We start from the raw sequence: 21,300 nt of genomic DNA on the forward strand, positions 1-21,300 counted from the left end.
GTGACAGTGAACTATCGCAGGATGCCTACTATTGCAGCATAAATGCCCTGGCCATACAAGGCAAAGCACTGAAAAGACACAGTGCATTTAATATTTTTGCTCAAACAACTTTTTTCTTGGCACAAATTTCATTCCTATTCACTATCTCCTCAGAAATGAAACAAGTGCTGGCGACAGTGAAAATTTGCCACTATATGACTTCGCAAGCCAAGGTCAAACAGCCATACAATAACAGAGTGGCTGTACTGACCACGACAGCCTCAGCACTGGTGCACTGATTTGTTTACGTGAACACGGACAGGGAAGAGTTGGGAGAAATGTCTACTCAACCAACAGTAACAAAAATATTCATGGTTATCCAGAATGTCGGGCCACGACAAAAAATATCCCCCACTCTCGGTGCAGAGATCAGGACAGGGTGGGCAGAAGACACACACTAAGTCTTGCTGAGAGCCTCCAGGGAAACAAGCACCTGAGAAGCCTGCAGCGTGACTGCCCGGCCTCCTGCACAAGGGCTGCCTACAGACAGCACAAAGAACCTTCTGGACAACAGGTGACACCTCTGAATGCTGTGCCAGCAGATTAGTGCTAGTCCAAAACCGACTGGCCATGGACCACTGGGTGTCGGGGCCTACCAAGTGGCCACAGCAATTCTTCTCTCTGTTCGGATGGCACTTCCTATGGCAGCACCTCTGGCCTACTGTAAGAGGAGCAACTATTGCCTTCTGCGGAAGAAAAGGCTGAATTCTACACACACTTTTCTCAGAGAAATAGGGGAAACAGGGAAACACAAATACTGTCTGGGAGTAAGCAGTACGCCCGCAATGACAGGGAACATACTATATACATTTACCTCTACTAAACGAAATGCAAAAAGGAGGTAAGCGCTCACAATTGCAAGAGCTTGGAACAAAGCTGTTCATGTCTGCAGCTGACTGCTTTAGCAGATGCAACTAACCACAAACAAGTGATACTTTTCCAATGTAACACTTTAAAACGATCTGATGAGAAAACAGTATTACCACTTATTGAAAAGATTCTACATAAGCTCTACAGTACATCTGCATATAAGTGATTTAATAAAGCAAGCAAATATCCAACATATTTCAGAAGCTTATAACTACATCATTGCACAAAAGGATTTACCTTAGATTTTGCTGAGTCACTAGTAGCGGAATCTGTGGAAAAATTAAAAAAAAACACAAACAATTCTGCTCAGTTCTGTGCAATTTTCTTGCTGTTGCTACAGACAATGCTGGACTTATGGAAAAAGACAAGCACAGAACAAAATGTGAAGCAAATAAAAACCAGAACAGAGTGAATAGTCAGAGCTCACAAAGATGCAAGCTGCACCACAGAAAGCCACCGCCATGAAAGGATGCTGTGAATTGTAGGCAGAACCAGCTCAATGATAGGAATGGCAAAGGAGCCCTGTTCTTCTAAATAAAAAACAGAAATACTAATGTTTATTCGATGTTTTAAGTATACAGCCCCTGCAAAACCGCAGCTGAAAGACCATTTCAGGATTGTACTGTGTACTCTCCTGAGATTCAGGATATGCAAAGCGAAATTGAATGTCTTAGTACTGTTGGCTGCCCTAGGTACAAATTATGGTTCATGTAGTCATATTATTTTTGTGAGTTTTTAAAGAAATTAAGTTGTACTTTGTGTGTAAAACCCCAATTATACATCTCCCTCCACCTCTGACTACGTATAGGTAAAATTTTCTTTTTAAATTGGCTAGATTTCAGCAGCTACCAGTTTTGTACTTTTCTATAACAAGCGCTATTATGAAATGAAAAATGGACACCATAGTTTTACTGTCTTGCAAAACCCAAGATTATACAATTATAAAGGGGGTAGGAAGGGGCTAGCACAATGACTAAAAATATGAACTTGGATGTGTTCCAGCTAGGAAGAAAGAGCTGAGCCCCCTGCCACACCCCTTTTTGACACATGGCTAATGCTTTATGACTAGAAAGACTGGTAGACCATACCATGCTATTTCTCCTCAGGGTCTGCTTCAGAGATAACAAGAAACAGCAGAAAAACTTTTAAAAAGTAGCATTGATCTGTTTAAAATACTCTTAAAAGAAAATTTACAGCACAGATCAACTTTTTTTTTTTTCCATTTACAAGAAACGGGGGTTTCTGCAGACAAGGCAGCTACAGTGTGGGCAACAGTCCTCCTTCTTCCTACAGTTCCAGCTGTCCATCAGTGACATCACAGAATCCACTAATGACATCACCGTGTGATAGACTCCTCCCACTTCGCCTGTTGCAACATCAGGACAAAGTGACTGTTTCAGTAAGTGCTGAACAACCCTCTGAAAACTGAAACAAAAGCTAAAGACGAAGGGGTAACATTTGTGGGATACAACATGCTGGGTTAGTGCAATACTATAGTGAAGGGAGGGGGGGAAAAAGTCACCAAAAAAGAGCCTGCAATGCTTGTCCTTAGCCACAAAAGAGGATGGCATTTATAAACAGAAGGAAATCAGCTTTAGTATAGACATACTGCAACATACTTTAATATTAAAGTGTCCACCACTTGACAAGAAAACAAAACTCAATTTTTTGCATTCCTAACGTTTGGAAGGAGCGATATTAGACCACCACTGAAGATCAGTCTTTCTGCCTTCACAACAAACCACTTTACAGCAGCATATCTGCTTCACCTCACGATGATGATTGCATGGGTTACTGTGAATAAATAAAATAGTATGTGCAAGCCTCATCTTTTAATGATTATACTCCTGTTAGACAACAAAGTCTTCCAAATTATATCATGCATGATTATCAACAATTCAAGTCTTTAAGAAGTGTTAATGATCTTTTGGAAAAGAGAAAAATAGTTTATTAGTAAAAGAAAATAGGAAGAGAGAGTTACAGTGAGTTAACAGAGTAGGTTATTCTAGCCTACGGACTAACACTGTCCGGGCAAGAGTTACCTGATACGTCTCCAGGAGATACTCCCGTTCTTCCAATGTTGGTGAGTAAATGATCTATGTTTGGCACTGGCTGAGATTCTACAGTGTTTTCCTCCTGAACTGTTGTCTATAGTTAATAAACAAAGATCTCTTCATCATCGTTTCACAAATAGTTCATTATGATTCAATAGCATTTAGAAAACTGCATTATTCACCTGAGGACACGCTTTCCTCACGTATTCTTATTTTCCCATTTTGCTTTATGCTTTTAAAACAAATGCATGGCTTTTTTTAAAAAAAAAATCATTACTGCAAGGACTGGAGAGCTAAAAAGGTGCTTCTGAAGAGCAAACCATACAGTGATGCAGTTAAGAAATATACAGACATTCTAGAGGCAGCAGAAGCGGATTCTAAACTAAGTCTTATTAATTAATACAAATATTTATGACACAATACTTACAAGAGGTTCTTCAGCATCATCTTCTGTGAAAAACCAGTCATGCTACAATTTAAAATAAAAAAGGTGAAAACCCCACAGGAAACACAAAACCCAAATGTGGAACAATCAAACATGAACATTATTAAAAATGATATCCTGAAGTTCGATGGATAAACATCAGACGCAACCTGGCCCAATGAAAGAAAAGCTGATCGATCTGTGTACGATCTTATTTTTTAAATAATGAAATGCATCCACTTACTTTTTGGATGAGTGTTTCTACAATTTTATATTGGTCTGGCATGTGCGTAACCATGTGTGTCATGTTATCATCAGATGTCCTCACAAGTGTCGGACCAAATACTATTGCCAGGTTTCTTGGTTCCATCTAAGAAATGAAATATTTCCATATCATACATTTATAATGAGAAAATACAGTAATGTGGGCTAAGTACATTTATGTAACTCCATTAGTATGTCTGAGAACCATTTTAAATAAGGACAAAAGGTTTTTAAAAACATTACTGACTCAGGTAGGATGTTACACTACACTAAAACTCTCCTATATGCAGCTACAATAAATGCATCCAACATTTCTGCAATTCAGAGTTCAATCTTGTTTAACCCACTGCAAGTAAACAGATCCACAAGCACAGAAAACTCAAGAATTCAGATATATTTTTTACACTTTCAGGGGGATTTTTTTTCTTCCTATAAAAACTACTTATTTTGTTTAGAAACACTGATGTTTTAAGCATTTTTTTATATAATTTTTTTTAATAAAAAGGCATTGCTAGTTCCCTGGGGTTTTTTTTCCTGAAAATGTTTACATGACACACACACAAAAATTAAGCTGGTAATCAAATACTGGATTATGTCTACTGAGAAAGAGCTCGTTCAATTTGCACCTACTTGGGAGGAAGTGGCAGCAACCAACGTCATAGATCCAACACATCTATTAATGACAGACTCAGAGATGTATGATCATGTCACAATACTAATCATCCACTTAATTTACTTTTAATGTTACATCTCTTGACAAATAATGCCAAGAAAGCAGCAGCAGAACACTTACCTTCTATTTTTGCTCACTTCTCTGACTTATAGTTTACTGTTGTGAAATAGAATAGACCAATATGTAGAAGGCAAGGTCCTTGTGCATGCCAGAAGGAAGTTGCAAAGATGACACAAGCCCTTAATGCTCACTTCGACTTGAATTGTGGCCTTTGACAAGTCATACAATTATAATATCACCTCACTCATCTAGCCTTATATATCCTCTATGAACATTATTTAAACATTTATACAGCACACCAAAACTATAAAATTGTAAATAAAGTTTAGCTTTAGGCATTGCACTTAAAAATGACATTTACTATCATTTCCTTTTAATGTCAGCTTTAATTCCACTATAAGTTATAATTTGTTACGGTTTTTTTTCATATACACACATATTTTTCTTTCATATTTAACTAGAAGGTATCACTTGCCAAGCTGATGTTGGAACCTACCATATTAATTTGAACCGAGATATTTTCTAATCTTTTAAGTTATTTAAGATTGGCCATAGGTTCATTTATATAGCATCAATCATACAAATTTTATTGCTGGACCCTGCGTATTGGTAGCCAAGTAACAAGCCACCACATTACCCGCCTTGAGTGAAGCATCCAGAAACACATGCATGCTGTGCACAGCTTTGCATTCAGCTACCCCTCCCTGAGATCTAAAAAAGGGGGATACTATTATTTGCATTTACTGTAGGATTACAGCATGCATAGAAGCACCTAATGTTAACTCTTCCTCACCCCATGGAAATGACAAAAAGCTATTCTTAGAGGTGGACAAAGACCCTCTAGTAGTGAACTACCACCCTCTGCATGATGAATTTTCTTTCTTCAAAACCAGCCAAAACAGCATCTACAGGGCCATGAAACATTCAAGTAATTGCAGCAAGTCCTGGTCTTAAAAATTACTCAAGCGTCCAGGAAGCCAGACTTCACACAAAGATGGTGCGACACGTTCACTCAGGTCATAGACATTCACCTGAGCCCTGTCCCGGCACACTCTTGTTGGTGTCTAGATTGTATATATAGACTTCTGATCAATTTAGGATGTAGGCAGTTATTCCCACAAGAATTAATACCAGTTTGAATAAATTTTAATTCACACTAAATAGGTGCATATTTTGCAGGAATCCTTAGCCTAATCCAAAAATCTTCTCAATGTAGCAAAAGTCTTAATTTTCTCTACAATAAATTATCACTTTAACAGAAATAATCCTGCAGAGAAACTGTACTTAATGAAAGCAGCAAACCAAAGTACATTATACTTTTGTTTCTGATACCTTGTTCTTTTCTGAGTTCTCTGCTACTGTCTTCAGGTGTGCAGAAAGAAACTTGAGAGTCTCATAATGATGTTCAGGTAAATCATGAATCTGAAACAAACAATCACTATTTCAGAACATTAAACATTTAATGCTAATTTTGTAGTGCACCTACAACACACCTGATTTCAGCTTACCAGTCTCTTCAGAGTTTTCAGACGCTCAACAGGATCTTCTTTTCTATTGGCATCTATAAAATCTGCATATTTGTCTGTTAAAAAAAGCAGTAATTAGTAAATTTAAAAAAAAAAAATATGTGCGTGCATGCGTGTGTATACACACCCACCCCCAGACCCACCCCTCTGAGAACACAGGTAACACTACATATATATATACACACACACACGTGTATGAATGACCTCTGGAAGTCACAAATTAGCCCATTATATTGTACATAATATAATAAGATGGCAGTGGGGAAAAACAACAACAGCTTTCACAGAATATTTCAACAGTAAAATTGCAAATCTAACAGTTTTTTTGCAAATTCATAATCCCTTCAACATCAGAGAAATTTATTTATAGCTCTCATTCTTAATCTCTACGATCACCATGACTCCCTGCTCTTTAATGAGGAAAGAGGGCATTTATTAGAGTTGGGATGATTCCACTGGATTTTCTCTCAAATCATCTGAAAGTTGCAAGACAACTCTTTAAGAGTAATTCCTAAAGACAAAATCGTAACGTAAACAACTTACCATTGGTAAAAAGGGGTTCTGGGAGCTTTCTGAAGAAGGATTTCAGCAAACTGCTTATCACATTCAAGTCTCGCCATTTCTACACATTCAGAAGAAAAGGACAGACACGCTTTATATTTCTATAATCACAACACAACCACAAGTTTTTGGAAGTCCAACCTGGGGATAGTGTGATCAAAGACTTACATCATCATGAACATCAATGTCAGTCATTCCTTTGTTGAGCTCTTCTTGCATACTTGAGATGGCAGCATTATTTCCAGGAACTCTGTAAATACCTGTGTACTCAAGACCTCTTTCTTCAACCAGTTTGCAGCATATATCAACAATCAATGGAATATACTGAAGAAAAAAGAAAAGTTATATGTAAACTTTAAAGTAATTAATACAAAAAGTATTTTAAAATCACAATGGAAAGAAAAATTGTCCTTCCATACTTTGTTGGTATGAGCTGGGGGGCAGTCATCTAGTCTAACACCAAATGTTCCTACAGCAGATGGCTTCTTTTCAAATGTCTTCCTCATAATGCTTGGAATGCCTTTTCTCCATGTTCCCTTGTCTTTTGGTGGGCTTGTCTCATCTTTTTGTTGTTAGTATAATGCAAGCAAGGAAATAAGAACAAAAATAAGAACATTTAAATCACAAAACCTACTGTGAATACAGGTAACAGATTTGCAAAGACCTACTGCATTTTTACTTCTTTCACTGGCCAAGCTTCCTGCAACAACTCACTGAACATCAGTCTGTCTTAAACATACCTTCTTTTACTCTTCTGTGATTCAAAAGATATACACTTGAACATACTCACACCCAGATTTGGAAAAGGAAGTAACTGGTTGGTACTGTGGAATTTCATCATTCTAAGACTGAAGGTACGTGAATTACATTTTAAAAAATTAAGTCTACATTTAGTAGAGCAAGATTAAGTGGCTACTGAATCACAATGCCATACAAAATACCTATGAAACTATACATCCATGCTCACACTTGTGCAGACCTACTCACTCTTTCAAAAGTTACCAGATTTTAGTAACTCCCAAATAACTCCAAACAGGACTCCAACACTAAAAAGTATTACCTATCCAAAAATCAGATTAAAAATTCAGTTGCTCTGTTTACCTCTCCTATAAATTCACATAGCAAATTACAATTCCCATTTATCCTGTACGGCAAGTAGCCTAATATACAATAGTACTTCCTTCTTATTCAAGTATTTCTGGAAATACTCTTTCAGCAGATTTGACATTTACTTAATATCTGCAATTTAGTTACGTAATCTGTAGCACAGCAGGGGCAAAGGGATGTTTGCTGGTAACATATTCACTCACAGCTTAAATTCAAGACTACATTGTTCAGAAGTGGTTGATCAAAAGTGATTGCTCAGCCAGTTTCTTGAATTTGTATCCAACATCCTTACAAGAACAGTCTGATCAGAAATACCATACATTTACACAGTCTTTAGGGAGGGGAGACAAAAAAAAAAAAACCCAAACCACAACAATATGGCTTGTAACATTATTTGATAGAGTTCAGTTACCCATTTAAGTTTGTGGTGCCAGCTCATTGGACTTTTAAAAAAATTCAACAGGCATTAATTTTGTTCTGGAAAAAATAGTAATAGTTTCACTCCTGTATTTTACTGTTTTATCCTGTGCTCTTCAGTGGAAAACTTTGGTGTCTTAACAGCGTATTTAAAATATTAACTTATCCTGTCGCTTCCAAGTCAGCTGGAGGCAAAAATATGAATTACACACTAAATTTTAATTTCCGAAGCTTGGCAAAAATTGGTCACAATAAGTGTAACACCTGGATTTTACTACTGTTAACACTACACGAAGCTGTAGGAAGTAAAAACCCTCAAAACCCCCTTGAGAGGGGACTGGAATAAACAGCTTCAGGGACCTGAGATCACCTGAAATATATCTAACATAACATCCAAATGAAGTAGTTACAAGAAATCAGTCATTATAGCTGCAGCTTGAAAAAACTACAGCTGATTAATACTTGGTTTGCATCTGTATATTCATGAGTTTGAAAAATCTGGGAAAGGCACCTCAATGGCCTCACACTGTGGCTTTAAGGAACTAAAAAAATACACAAAAGATACAGACCTTTACTGAGAAGCTTCCTTTCAGACTCATCCTTAGGAGAATGTGGACTCTGGGTCCTCTGCTCTGCTTTAGTTCCAAGCAGGGTCTGTCTGATACTTAGACTCTGGCGAGGTGTTTTGGGAGATGGCTCAGTTTTGCTGCTTGAAGAACTGAAACAATATATATTACCTCAGCAAAAAGAAGCTACATAAGAATTCTAAAAAAACTAGTGGCAGCATATAATTCACGTACCTCATCATTGTACTGTATTCTTTAATCCTTCGACTAATTAGATCTCTGCTTGTGACACCAGTATCCTATAAAATGAATTGAGATCTACTTTACAATCTTGTAAAATACACCAATTTTTCTTTTTTTCAGAATACGATTAACTCTTCCTGTCAACAGACCGCATATGAAAAATTAACGTGTCAGTAATTAAAAAACCTGTAAATCTAACAGGCAGTCCTTCAGACCAATAATGACAGAACATCTAAAAAAACATGAGGAAAACTAAAGTGAGTAATTACAAATTATATGCTGCTATTCAGACTTTTTTCCAAAGCAATACAATCTGATTAAATCCTGTTAAATTGAAAGTAATTTTAAATAGAAAACATGCAAGTCAACACACCTTAGTATTCTGAAAAATCCAGTCCTCTGTGCACACACTACTTCTGTAACTAATTGCTACCACACATACAGCTGAAACAGCCATGAATTCAAATGTGCTTTTATCCATCTGTCTAATAATGCTTATTAATCCATTTTCCTTTGGATACTTATTTCAAATCTGAGCAGATGTGCATGCTCACAGACATGAAAATACTCCTCAGTTGCTCATCATTGCCATGAAAACACACTGAGGACAATTATTGGGACAGATATTTATGTTACGTACAATAGTGTATGTTTGCCTTTTGTAATTAGCATTAACATTTATACTTAGGAACATCAATATTTAATCAGAGAAATAAGTCAACTTTCAAAGTTTCACTTTTACACCGAGAAACTCATCCCACTATACCACTGCACACACCACTCTGTAATCCAAGTCTGAAGAAAAACCACACTAATCCTGCAATTACCTTTTTAAAAAGATTAGAAATTTTTGACAAATCAGTTTTATATGAAGTATATGTTTAGTCAATTCAGCAACAACATTAATTCATTTATTTCCAAAGTATGTTCTCTGATTATGAGTACATCAGGCTTTTTTAAAGTCTGTTTACTCAGTTACCTTGACTTTTACCTCATTTTCTTGTATGTTCCTGTACACATTTCGGTCTACTGTTTAATTGCACATGATTTCTTTTGTTGAAGTATTAATTGCAAGAAAATACAATCAATTTAGAAGACAAGAACTACAGCTTCTGCATTATGTATTACACAATTACCTCATCATTTAAGTTGCTGTTGTCTTGTATTGCTTTAATCCATGCTAACATATTATCTCTGTCCTCAGCTTGAAACAGATACTCGCAGTCTGACGTGGTGAGTCTAAATACGTTTTTCCTCTTCGTTTCACAGTATGAGATGTCTATCAAACAAGCATTGATGCTTATAGGTTGTTCTTCTTCAGACAGGGTCACTTGTTCCTTTTTATCCTTGTACAAATAAAGTGAATGACCTCGAAGAACAACATATAACTGCTTCCACGGTCGAATGCTCCCACCAACTCGCTGAAAAACATCAACCAATATGCTAATTTGCTTATTTGTTACAAAGAATGTTTCTGGATTATAAAAACTGCCTCCAGAACTTTTAAAAAGACTAACCACCGACCTACTTCTACCAGTCTTAAGAACAGCCTGTGGAAAGACTACACACAAGTGGGATTCACTAACTGCTCTCCATCAGAGGAATGAATCGCTCAGTCGCCTGCCCTACCTGATCACCCATCAAGTGTGTGTTCATGTATGACAGTAGCAAGAAACAGAATGTAACTAGAATTTACGGGAGGCATTACTACAAAAGCAGTAGAAAATATGTGGCGGACTCTCGCCCATGCTTTTAAAACTTAATTCAAGTCAGACTTGCATTTACACACCACTGCAATTCCAGACTCCAAATTGTCCTTAAGTGTTAGTCTACACTTGCGTATAGGGTTAATTTGAACTCAACTCTATGTCGTTCACAAAAATTACCGCTTTTTTTCATTATTAGCAAAGAGGAAAAAAAGACCACAAACTATCATTATCAAGGGACTGATTCTTACTACTTGGTCATTGGGAATTAGTTTACTTCACAGATACTTCAAAATGTAAAATTAGGACAGTTCAGAAAGCAGTCTGTAAAAGCAGCTGAGGAATTCACTAAAATAATGTTCTAACAGGTCTAAAATTTTTTCAAGTTTTATTGATGCTCAAATCCAAAAAAATTAATTAAAAAAGCAATACAGGGAGGCTTCAGGTTTCTTATCTTAGTTTTTCACCAGCTTAATATCAGTGCTAGGTTAAAAAAGCTAAACATGACAGGTACCTTTCCTTTGTCTGTAACAAGCTGACGAAAATGGAGCCATCCTTCCTTAGAGGCATCACCAAAGACCTCTGAAGAAGAATCTTTCCGGGAACCAGAGTCTTCTGAAGATTTCTGGCTATCTGGGACCTAAAGAAAATATCACAGAAAGATGACCACAGTTTACTTCTAAACACATTTCTCTACAATCCCTCCATTCAAGATGTTTCTCACTTCAAAAACGCCCCTAGAAATATCATCCTGGGAAAATATAATTTCTAAAGTTTCCATACAACAATAGTGACCTTACACATCCCAAGAATACTCTGAGAAACTGCAGGAGTCTTAGACTCTCATTAGTAAGTTTTTACATAAGCACGCCATAGATATGCTTTGTTTACAGAGGCTGAGGAAAATGGCAATCAAGGACCATGTGGTGAGCCTAGGAAGGAAAGAGACCATGTTTACTTATGTGATGCATACAGCATGAACAATTTGATGAGCAATTCCAATAAACTTCATGTCCATGTTTAACACATCACTTTGTATAATGGAGTTGTGTAATACATACAGCTTGTCACAACAGTATATGTAATTCTTTGGAGTTGTTATAAACACATTTACCTACCTTAATCCCCTTCAAACTAGACACATGCTTAATGGATCTGTTGGGAGAAAAACGAAAGGTTAAAAAGAGCTTTTATACACTTTAAAAACCAGATCTCCAAATTAATTGATATTTTCATGAACTCACGATTTTCCCTCTTCTCTGTAGTCATCCAGTCCTTCATCATATGACTTTGATCTCTCAGTTTTTGCAGCAGGCTGGCTATCCAGGACACTAGGCCGGATGGATTCTACAAACAAATAGAAAATTTTTAGCATGTAGGAACCTGTATTACATTTTTGCTATTTTTTTTTTCAAGCAATAGAGAGTTTATAATTTTCACCCCTGTTCCTCAGAGTGTAAAAGGACAAAGGTGCATAAAAAAATCAAAAAATGAAACCAACACCCACCATGATCATGTGAAAGCTGTCGCCGAATTAGAGGGACTGGAGATGTGGGACTGGGAGGAACAGTTGTTACAGCTGGTGCTTGAGAAGCAGATGCAGAAATAACAGCAGAAGCAGGAATGTGTGCAATATCATGGTCAATACTAGGACTAGTCGGTTCATCTACAAAGGTAATATGCCATATATTAATATATTAAATGTCTTAATCAAATGCTTAAACTAAATAGCTGTCTGAAATCATTATTGGGATATCTTAAACATGAAGTTTTTCAAACAAACATAAGGGTTCAATTCACTCACAATGTCAAATGAATTTCGATTATTTTTTTTTTTTAAGAAGCCTGCTTCATTTCATAGGGATGTTAATTGTACATTAGAGATAAGGGCAAAGAACATCGTACCTGATTATAGATTTTACTGTAAGTGAATGAACCAGCAATTATTTGCTAAACTCTTGCAACACTGTTTTCAAGTAGACTATTTTTGTTTACGTTCATAAGTGAAAACACACTTGCTACATCAGTAAGCATAAACTCAAGACAGATAACTACAATTTCATACTGGGCAGACTACCGAGAACCATTTGGTTTAAACAAGTGTTCAAAATAATAAAGTCAAGTTACAAGCAAACAGAAAAGCATTTTAAATAGATACCCAGCATCCAAAGAATCCCCCCATCCTCCATACATTCAGATAAAGAAGTATTAATATTTTTAAAAGATGGCACTACTACATACCAATTAGTTCTTCCACTAATTGTTCATACAAGCGATTGCATGCCATACATGCCCAGCACCTCACAGTCTCAATAGCCACAAGGGTCATCATGAAAGATTCCAAAAAGCTTTAAGTATTTCTAGTATTTAACACGTTTCTTACAAGATGGAAGAAGCAGCAAGATGCATTTTCAGTCATTCTGAGAAGAGATGTAACATCTTCTAGAACACATTACTAGTACTAGAAAAATAATTCTACTTCATGTTCCACTAGAAGAGGGGATGGGGGGGAATCAAGTCACGAGCAGGGACTGAACTGTACTGCCATAATGAATATGAATGTATTCTAGGTGCTAAGAATTGTAATATGCAGAGCTACTGAAAAGCCTATTGAAATCAGTGAACACTCACAGACAGAGGTTTATTCTTTGCTTTGTGTGAACACAACTGCATGTGCTGCATTGTGTTTTTCCAACAGTCACTAACAGTTCTGTTAAGGCAGCACTTGTACCATCCAAATTTGGCAATGTAAATTTAAAACAAGGTAATAAACAATTAAAAGTAAGGTAAAAAAACAGGAAGGTTTAGCAATTACAGCCCTCTAAATTGTCTGGAGTAGAAAAATATAATTTTTCAAGTTTTATGTTAGAAAAGCATACCCCCAACAAACTAGCTGCAACCTAGAAACATTACTGAGGAGGGAAAGCAAAAGAATTCACAGTAAACTTGTGATATAACAATTCAAAAATGTCTAAGTTTTACTTGTATCCACTGTGATAAATTAGAAGGATTTACAGACCTCTTCTATACATCAACTAGGGGATAGGAAGAACCTCAGCTACACTTCCATTTCTAAACTACAACAAGCTCGCTGCCCTATTGCATTTTTTCATTCGCTCAGCTGCCCTGCAGCAAACCCTGAGAGAAGCACACTAATGTTGACTAAGAAATATAACCACTTGATGTATAAAAATATAATTTAGATGAATCAGAGATCTATCCAGGTGGGAGCAAGCTTTGGAAGGTCCCCTAGACCAGCCTCCTTCTTGAAGCAGGGTTAGCACCGATTTCTGACCACACTGCTCAGGGCTTTTGTCCAACAAGTGCTGAACACAGCGGGGGGCATGATCTCTTCCCTCTGTATCCTGGCTGTGCTCTTATTGATGCAAACCTGGATGGTGCTAACGTCTTCACCACCATCAAGGTGCTGGTACCACTGCAGGAGGTTAGCCTATTCCAGGAGCAGGACTTCGCATTTATCCTTGAACTTCAAGAGGTTCCTATCAGGCGATCCCTCTAGGCTAAGTCCTTCTGAATACGTCTTCACATGTATTGACTACACTCCCTAATTTAGTGTTCTCTGCAAACTTGATGAGCATATTCCATCTCCTCTCTAGGTCACCAATAAAGATATTAAACAAGATGGACCCTGAAGAATGCCACTTATAACCAGCCTCGAGGCAGAATATGAACCCTTAGCCACTACCCTTTATACATGATGATCCAGTTTTCCTATGTACCCAGCAGTACACCCATCGAGACCATGGCATAAGGATGGTGTCACAGAAAAGGTCAAAAACCTTGCTAAAGTCAAGGCTGGTGTCTTTCTCATGTTATCCTCTCATTCACAGACCTAATCATCTCATTATAAAAGGCAATCACATTGGTCAAGCACTATTTACCCTTGATAAATCCACACTAGCTACTCCCAATCATCTTCTCCTTCATGTGCCCAAAAATGTTCCAAGAGGACCAACTCCATGATCTTCCTAAGGATCAAGATAAAGCCAACTGACTGCCTTCCCTGAATTGTTCTTCTCACCCTTTTTCAAGACAGGTGCATAACTTGCTTTTTTCCAGTTAATGGGAACCTGCCCCATCCTCATGATCCTTCAGAGATGACAGACAGTATCTCTGCAATAACATCAGCCAACTCCCTCAACACCTTCAGATGCATTTCATTGGGTCAGATGGACATGTATGGGGTTGAGCTGCACTGGAGCCGTCTTAAGAGTTCACTGTTTTTGGTTTGGTGGGTTTTTTTGGTTAAGGAAATTTTTTAGTTAGAATCGTAACATATAAACATGGGAAGCAAATTCACAGAATAACTTTATTCCAGGGAGGCTTACCATCAGGGATGCTTGGGGTATCATTAATAGAGAAAGGTGATTTCTCCCACCAACCCCTGGGGATTCAGACTGCTGAATCTTTCTTCACTGGCAATAGAAAGTGACCAGGAAAAATAAGCTTCCCAAGGCTAAAGTCATCTTTCATATTTATTCACCTTTGGACATGGCAGTCTTGCAAGCAGTATCTCAACACCTCAAAAGACTGTAAGAAGGAATTTAATTATTTAGTAAGTGTATTGCACACCACATTACCATTTAAAACACTAATCAGGTGTTTCAATTTAAACAGATCATGTGAATATGTGGCTACAAACTTTAATTCAGCAAGTATGCATTTTATCAGAGACTATTATTTAAGATTCAGATCATAGAAATGTAATGGCTGTGCAGTAACACACACTTAAAAAAAGAGCTTTAAATTACTTTTCATGGGAATAATGAAAGACAGCATGCATACACAAAAAAAAACCACCAATAAAAATCACTCAACGTACAATTTCTCGAACTACATACACTGAAGAGGGTAACTGTACTTTAATGTTAATTACTGGCTTTCTGAAAACCATACCCAATTCTTGGATTAGGTAAGTGTTTAAAGATGCCCCTGTACTACTTAGTGCAATTTTGGTTACTCATAGACCTTGTGTAATTGTAACAGTGCTCTTTGTAAAATACGCAGCCTTCTACAGAAGGCTACATGGCAGTAACTCATACTACTTTCTGTCTCGAAAGCAAAGTGCTAAGAGTCATTAAAAACATTATCTTCATTCCACTGAGGCACAGGTGTGAAGGTTTCTATGTACCGAGGTGGCATCTACCTGACAGCCATTACAGTATTTTAACCACTGCATCTCTGTTACTTTAATAATCCTCTTAAACAACAGGTTATGGCTTTTGGAGTGTAATTTAAGAATTAATCTTACATGGCAAATTCATCTGCTTATGGCAGAAAAGGTGGCACAAAACTACCAAGCACTTATTAGAAGAATAACAAAAAGTATTTTCTTTACTGACAGACAGATGGGACATGCCAGAGACAGGAACAGACCCTGCAGCAAGACTGGATTTAGAGGCACTCCCTTATATCCAGCCCAGTGTCAACAACCCTTCTGCATGCTATATCCTTGGCCTGTCCAAGCACTCCATAGTACACAATGCCATGACAGGCTCTGCAACATCACAACGCACAACACTACCTTGCTCAAAAGTATTCTTCTTAAAATACAGTACATGAAAGCTCTAAAATCTTGTCCTACATCTAACTCCTCTGTGCCTCTCTGTTTAGGTTTGCTGCAGCTTGCTATAGGCAGCATTTCCCTTAGGGTGCAGCCACATGGACTGGCTCTCCCTTCCTTCATCTCAGTGGCGGCAGGACACGAGGGGCCAGGCAAAGGCTGCAGAGGCACAGGCACAAGCGGAGCAAGGGAGAGCAGAGCAGGGCAACACAGGACCCAAGGAAAGAGGCACTGGTGAGAGGAAGGAAGGAGGAAAGCAGAGAGGGCAGCAGGATACCCAAGGCAGGAAAAGGATCTTCACCCACACAGAGGTAAGAAGTTAAAAGGTCTATCTCAACGGCTCCTCGATGCCAAGAAACCTCAAAAGAAGCTGAATTTAAGGTAAACACAGACATACTAATGCAGACTATTTTTCTTAAAAGCCAAAATAAATGTCAAATAAAAAGACCATATATACCATTTCACCCGTGTAGTGAAAAGGTCATAAATAACCAATAAAACAAGTGAATTGTTCAATCAAAAATAAACTATATGGAACTAACCCTGCTATCACACAAGACAGCACAAAGGACTAATAAATACCCCACAGCTGTGACTTTCTTTTTGTTACACATCTTTAAGTACAAACTGCTGCATCACATCTTTCAACCTGCAAGGATAAAAGCTCCAATAATTCAGGACTTCCAAGCCTAAACCACATGGTTTGGAAAGAAGATAACACTACTGCCTGGATTCACCATGAGGCACTACCTCATTTTTCAGAAAAGTGCCTTTAAATATATTTTTTCTCTTTGTTAGTTTTTAAGTACTTCCAGCACTGACAGCACTGGTTGTCTTTACAAAGAACTTCTTCATACATCTACTCTACGTAATTATCCTCATGTGGCCAAAAGAGTATAATGGAAACATGTCTGCATGCTGAGCACATTCATTTCTGTAAGCCACAGAAACACAGCACTGGAACAAGCCTCCTGAATCATTCAATCCAGTCCTCTGCTAATGTGCTCATATAAATAGTATGTTTATTATACTGACCGAGTTTCACACAAACAGAAAAGGCCTTACCAAGGTTATTCATGTGAGACTATTCTAAAAACCTTATCTATGACAGTCTGTTGCTTATTTCAGTGCTAAACAAATTTATATCTTTCCATACTAAGTAATAGAAAGCAATTCTAAAGGTTTCTGTTCATAGTAATACCCCACCACATAAAAAAGTACAATTCTCAATATACTTTTTCTGGCCAAGAACCCTGATAGCATTCCTTTATTACCTGTAATTATTACTTTACATTATAATGACATAAGGATGATTCACACTTCGAAAATATTAACCATTACCAAACAAATCTGATGCCTCTACTCAATTAAAACTCTTCTAGATGTTGTGAGCTACTGACTTCAAATTTTAAGTTTTAATTAAAAAAAGGATTTTTTGAGTTACAGAAGCATTTAAACAGTATTTAAAACACTAATCTGTAATTTTGTGTTTTGGCTGCTATACTTCAGACTACCACGATGATTTAAAAAATTGTTCTTTGGATAAGAAACATTGAAATTTTCAGCCTGGAGCAACAGTGACTTGGCAGGCCACACAGTAAAACCCTGAAAAAAAACCAGAAGACTGATACTTATCTTAGAAACACTGATGACATGTTAAAAGCTGTGCCAATGCTATTGCTGAAATAATGGAGGCAATAGTCCCTCAAAAATGAACATCTGTCAGCTCTAATTTCTACTGCAGTTAGATTTTTATTTTCATAGTTTGGAACGGCTAGGCAATGACTTGTAAAAAAAAAATCACAATGGCTGAGTATTTTCATATTCTTGACTACTAACAGTTTTTGCTAAATTTAAAGTTTCCTTAAAAAATGTCATATCAACCATCTGTATTCAGCCACCATTTGCCCTTAAGGTGTCCACCCATTCTGGGCTGATAAGCCACGATCTCCCCTGCTGAAATTTGAGGTTTTGAATTTGTTTCTGCCTGGTGCTTATCTCTTACCACAAGGAGAAAACAGAATGATGGGTACAATCTTTCAATTATTTCTTCACTGCATATGAGAATATTTCTGGTTGTTTCCCTAACCTTTCCCTACTCCTACCATCCTAACCCTTTTCACAGTGTGTTGTGCAAGCATATCAATTTATTTTCTAGTTTCAAGAATATAACTGCATTCAGTATGTGTATGTTCACATTAATGTCGCCTGTACCAGAGTCTAAGCAGCCTACAGTGAGAGGCCTAAAGATGCAAGGGAAGGAGAGGAAAAGTATGGCATCTGCTTCACTGAAAAAAGGTACACACCGATAAGGTAAACCTCTACTTCCAGCATCAGAAGAATGTCATCACTTGTACAATAAAGATGTCTGAAAAGTTTTAACTACTGCTGAGTGTATTAGAATGTTTCACCTCCTAATTCCTTAGTTAATTAAAAAAATAAAAGTGTTTGCTAACAACAACAAAAAAAGAATTAAAAAAATGGTTGAACAGAATTCATATGAAGCCAGCTAAATTTATCCCATCTGTTAATCAACGAGTACCCCAATAATTTTACTATGACAGAAGTTTGTAAAAAAAACCAAACAAACCAAAAAACTAGAACATAAAGAGTAATCTTTATTACTATGAGTAACATAGTTTTGAAAACTATGAGGATCGGCTCTTACAGCCAGGTGAAAAGCAGTCTGCCTGATTACGAGCACAGCAATGACCATGGTTTGTTTGCCTCTAGTAAGGGTAGAAGCAATAGAGAGATAAAACCATCAGTGCCGTGGAAAGGGGGAATAATCAAGATTAGCAGTCTGCTTGTCACTCTTACCACATTTGTATCAGAAATTCAGTCAGTAGGAGACAAGTTTTAAAAAAGCCACAAACACAAAAAGGGAGTAAATACCATGTAGTTACAGCTGTGAAACTCCTGGCAACTCTTCAATTAAATCAATACAGGCTATTAGACAACAAAATTGTATTACAGTACAGAAGACAATGTAGAAATTTATGGAGCACTTAAAATCACATTTGGCTCGGTGATACTGTAAACTGTAAAGGGTAGGAGAATAGAAAGTACCAACATTAAATATCACATATTCTTGTCCTGTTCTTATACCTTTCCTTACGTATCAGTTTCAGCCAGAGAGAGGACACTCACCTAACTTTTACAACACTTTGGTGTTATCAAAGTCTGGTCAAATATTTTTATCTGGCTAATTTTCTCTCATTTATTCACAAATTAATAGTGGAATGAACTGACCTAAAATTTTTCTAGGGTAAGGATGTACTAGATAGATATTTTAAAAAATGGGATCACACCTCTGAGGAAAAGTCTTCATATTTATCTGATGCTAATTCATGCCTAAAAGAAAAGCTTGTAGTAGGATGACCATAAATTTGTTTGATTTGCAAAAAAAATTTAGCCTAAATAAACATCATCATCTTGAAGTCTAAGTATTTTAAAATATATCCATTTAAAATTAATTTTCATGTCATAACCCACTGTGAAGTTGGAAATAGCATTCACCCAGTAGTAATGGCCGAAGCACTAAACTGCACTGCAATCAGGTTAAATATCAAAACAGTTTCTGCATTTCACTCATATGGGTAATTCATTCAACTCAATTATCCTTTTTTTTAATTGTTTTTGACTCTACAATAAATGGTGTAAGAAAGAAAAAAATAGTTTCAAGATAGCTGCCAATCTCTGACATGCATACTAGACACCTGTGTCTAAGAAATCTATTAGAAGAACCATAATCTGAACCCACCTTTACTTCAGTTACAAAAATGTTAAGTAGCAGTCTAATTTCCATCCCAGTGCAGGTTAACACATGCAAAATTACCCAGTACATCAGAAATTTATCATTTGCCCTTCTCTAAACAGAGAAATTGTGTACAGATTACAAATCTGAAAAAACATGCATTAAACACCACAGCTGCTAATACCATCATAGAGATAATGGCACATCTACTAGTCTAGAGAAGAGGTGAGACCATTTCTGGGTAAAAAGAGTAACCTTTCATTAGACTAACTAGTACAGTTTGAAACAGTAGAGAGCAATTCAAGAACTAAGCCCTTCTTTGGACCTGAAACAGAAACAGCAGCTTTACAAGCTAACCACAATACCCTGCATTTAGTAGCTCAAGTACTGAATGCTGCAGCAGCAAGGTACATTTTTCTGTAAAACTGGCAGCTTCCTCATTCCCCCAAGAATATCTGCTTACCTGAAGAAGAGCCTGAGCACATACTATCTTGCCTCACTTTTTCAAATAAATCAATTTCTCCTATAAAAGATACTACATTTACCTACTAGGTTTGCTCTCAACAGATCTCTCATTTATATTAGCAAGTGCAAACCGAATTTTCATCTCCCTGCTTCATAACAGCCTTTTGTGAAAGTACTACTGGTAAAACGCAGTTCTTCAGCAACCCACCATAACCCCCGCAAGAATGCCATGAACAAGCCTGCCATAAACCTTGCCATAAACAAGCTCCATGGCAGCTCTGCTTGGATTTGTGTTTGGGGTGCAGGGCTCCATGCTACTTACAGAGCTAAAATCATCCTGATTATGTACATTCTCAAGAGCAGGTTAGTCACAAAATACTGCTGCAGAAGCCAACTGTTCCTGGCTTAATTTCTACTGAAATACGGTCTGGCCGTTATCTACTACTTTTAATGAGTATAAAGTGGTAACAAAAATAAACACACCATGAAGTATTTAAAATGGCAATAATATGTAACCTTGGAAGATATTTCTTCCCCTCAACTTTATTTTTTACACTACTCCAAAGCTCTACTGTACAAATAACTTCAGTAAGTGCATTTATGAACTGAACCATATCTAATAAAACCCAATACTGAAACGATTATGTTGATGTAAACATAAAGGAAGCAGTGAGGTTGCCAACACCAAGGTATGTCTTTATTTAAAGTAACGTCCTCTCGATCATGGGGGGGTAGTGGTGGTGGTGGTGGGAACAGATATGGGGATGGGGCATGGATGGACATCCAAACCCAAACACAAAACAGAAAAATCCAAGCCCTTTTCCTTCAGAAGAGTTCAACAGCCTAAAACTCAGTTTCAAAGTAGATCTAGGGTTTTACTGAAAAGCCTTTAAGTAAGGCTTTTAACAAGTGAAGCTGTAATTAAGACATGATAGAGGAACAAGCAAAGTCAGAATCGTGCATATTAATTCTAATTTCAGGAGA

The 21,300-nt window shown here is 37.1% G+C and overlaps 1 protein-coding gene across 6 annotated transcripts in view; it reads right to left on the minus strand.

Annotated features, from left to right (window-relative positions):
* ARHGAP21 (Rho GTPase activating protein 21) overlaps positions 1 to 21,300 on the minus strand; it is a 118,972-nt gene that overhangs the window by 3,744 nt on the left and 93,928 nt on the right. For all 6 annotated transcript variants that reach the window (XM_040591117.1, XM_040591119.1, XM_040591120.1 and 3 more), the window contains 16 exons: positions 12,018 to 12,176; positions 11,755 to 11,857; positions 11,629 to 11,665; positions 11,025 to 11,150; positions 9,941 to 10,225; positions 8,796 to 8,860; positions 8,565 to 8,713; positions 6,891 to 7,033; positions 6,640 to 6,795; positions 6,454 to 6,532; positions 5,893 to 5,966; positions 5,717 to 5,806; positions 3,632 to 3,757; positions 3,391 to 3,432; positions 2,952 to 3,057; positions 1,147 to 1,178 (listed from right to left, as the gene is read on the minus strand). In XM_040591117.1, the coding sequence (XP_040447051.1) occupies positions 1,147 to 1,178; positions 2,952 to 3,057; positions 3,391 to 3,432; positions 3,632 to 3,757; positions 5,717 to 5,806; positions 5,893 to 5,966; positions 6,454 to 6,532; positions 6,640 to 6,795; positions 6,891 to 7,033; positions 8,565 to 8,713; positions 8,796 to 8,860; positions 9,941 to 10,225; positions 11,025 to 11,150; positions 11,629 to 11,665; positions 11,755 to 11,857; positions 12,018 to 12,176 (1,772 nt within the window). The remainder of the gene's footprint in view (positions 1 to 1,146; positions 1,179 to 2,951; positions 3,058 to 3,390; positions 3,433 to 3,631; positions 3,758 to 5,716; positions 5,807 to 5,892; positions 5,967 to 6,453; positions 6,533 to 6,639; positions 6,796 to 6,890; positions 7,034 to 8,564; positions 8,714 to 8,795; positions 8,861 to 9,940; positions 10,226 to 11,024; positions 11,151 to 11,628; positions 11,666 to 11,754; positions 11,858 to 12,017; positions 12,177 to 21,300) is intronic.

The sequence above is a fragment of the Falco naumanni genome, chromosome 4, assembly GCF_017639655.2.
Source record: "Falco naumanni isolate bFalNau1 chromosome 4, bFalNau1.pat, whole genome shotgun sequence".
Taxonomy (NCBI): domain Eukaryota; kingdom Metazoa; phylum Chordata; class Aves; order Falconiformes; family Falconidae; genus Falco; species Falco naumanni.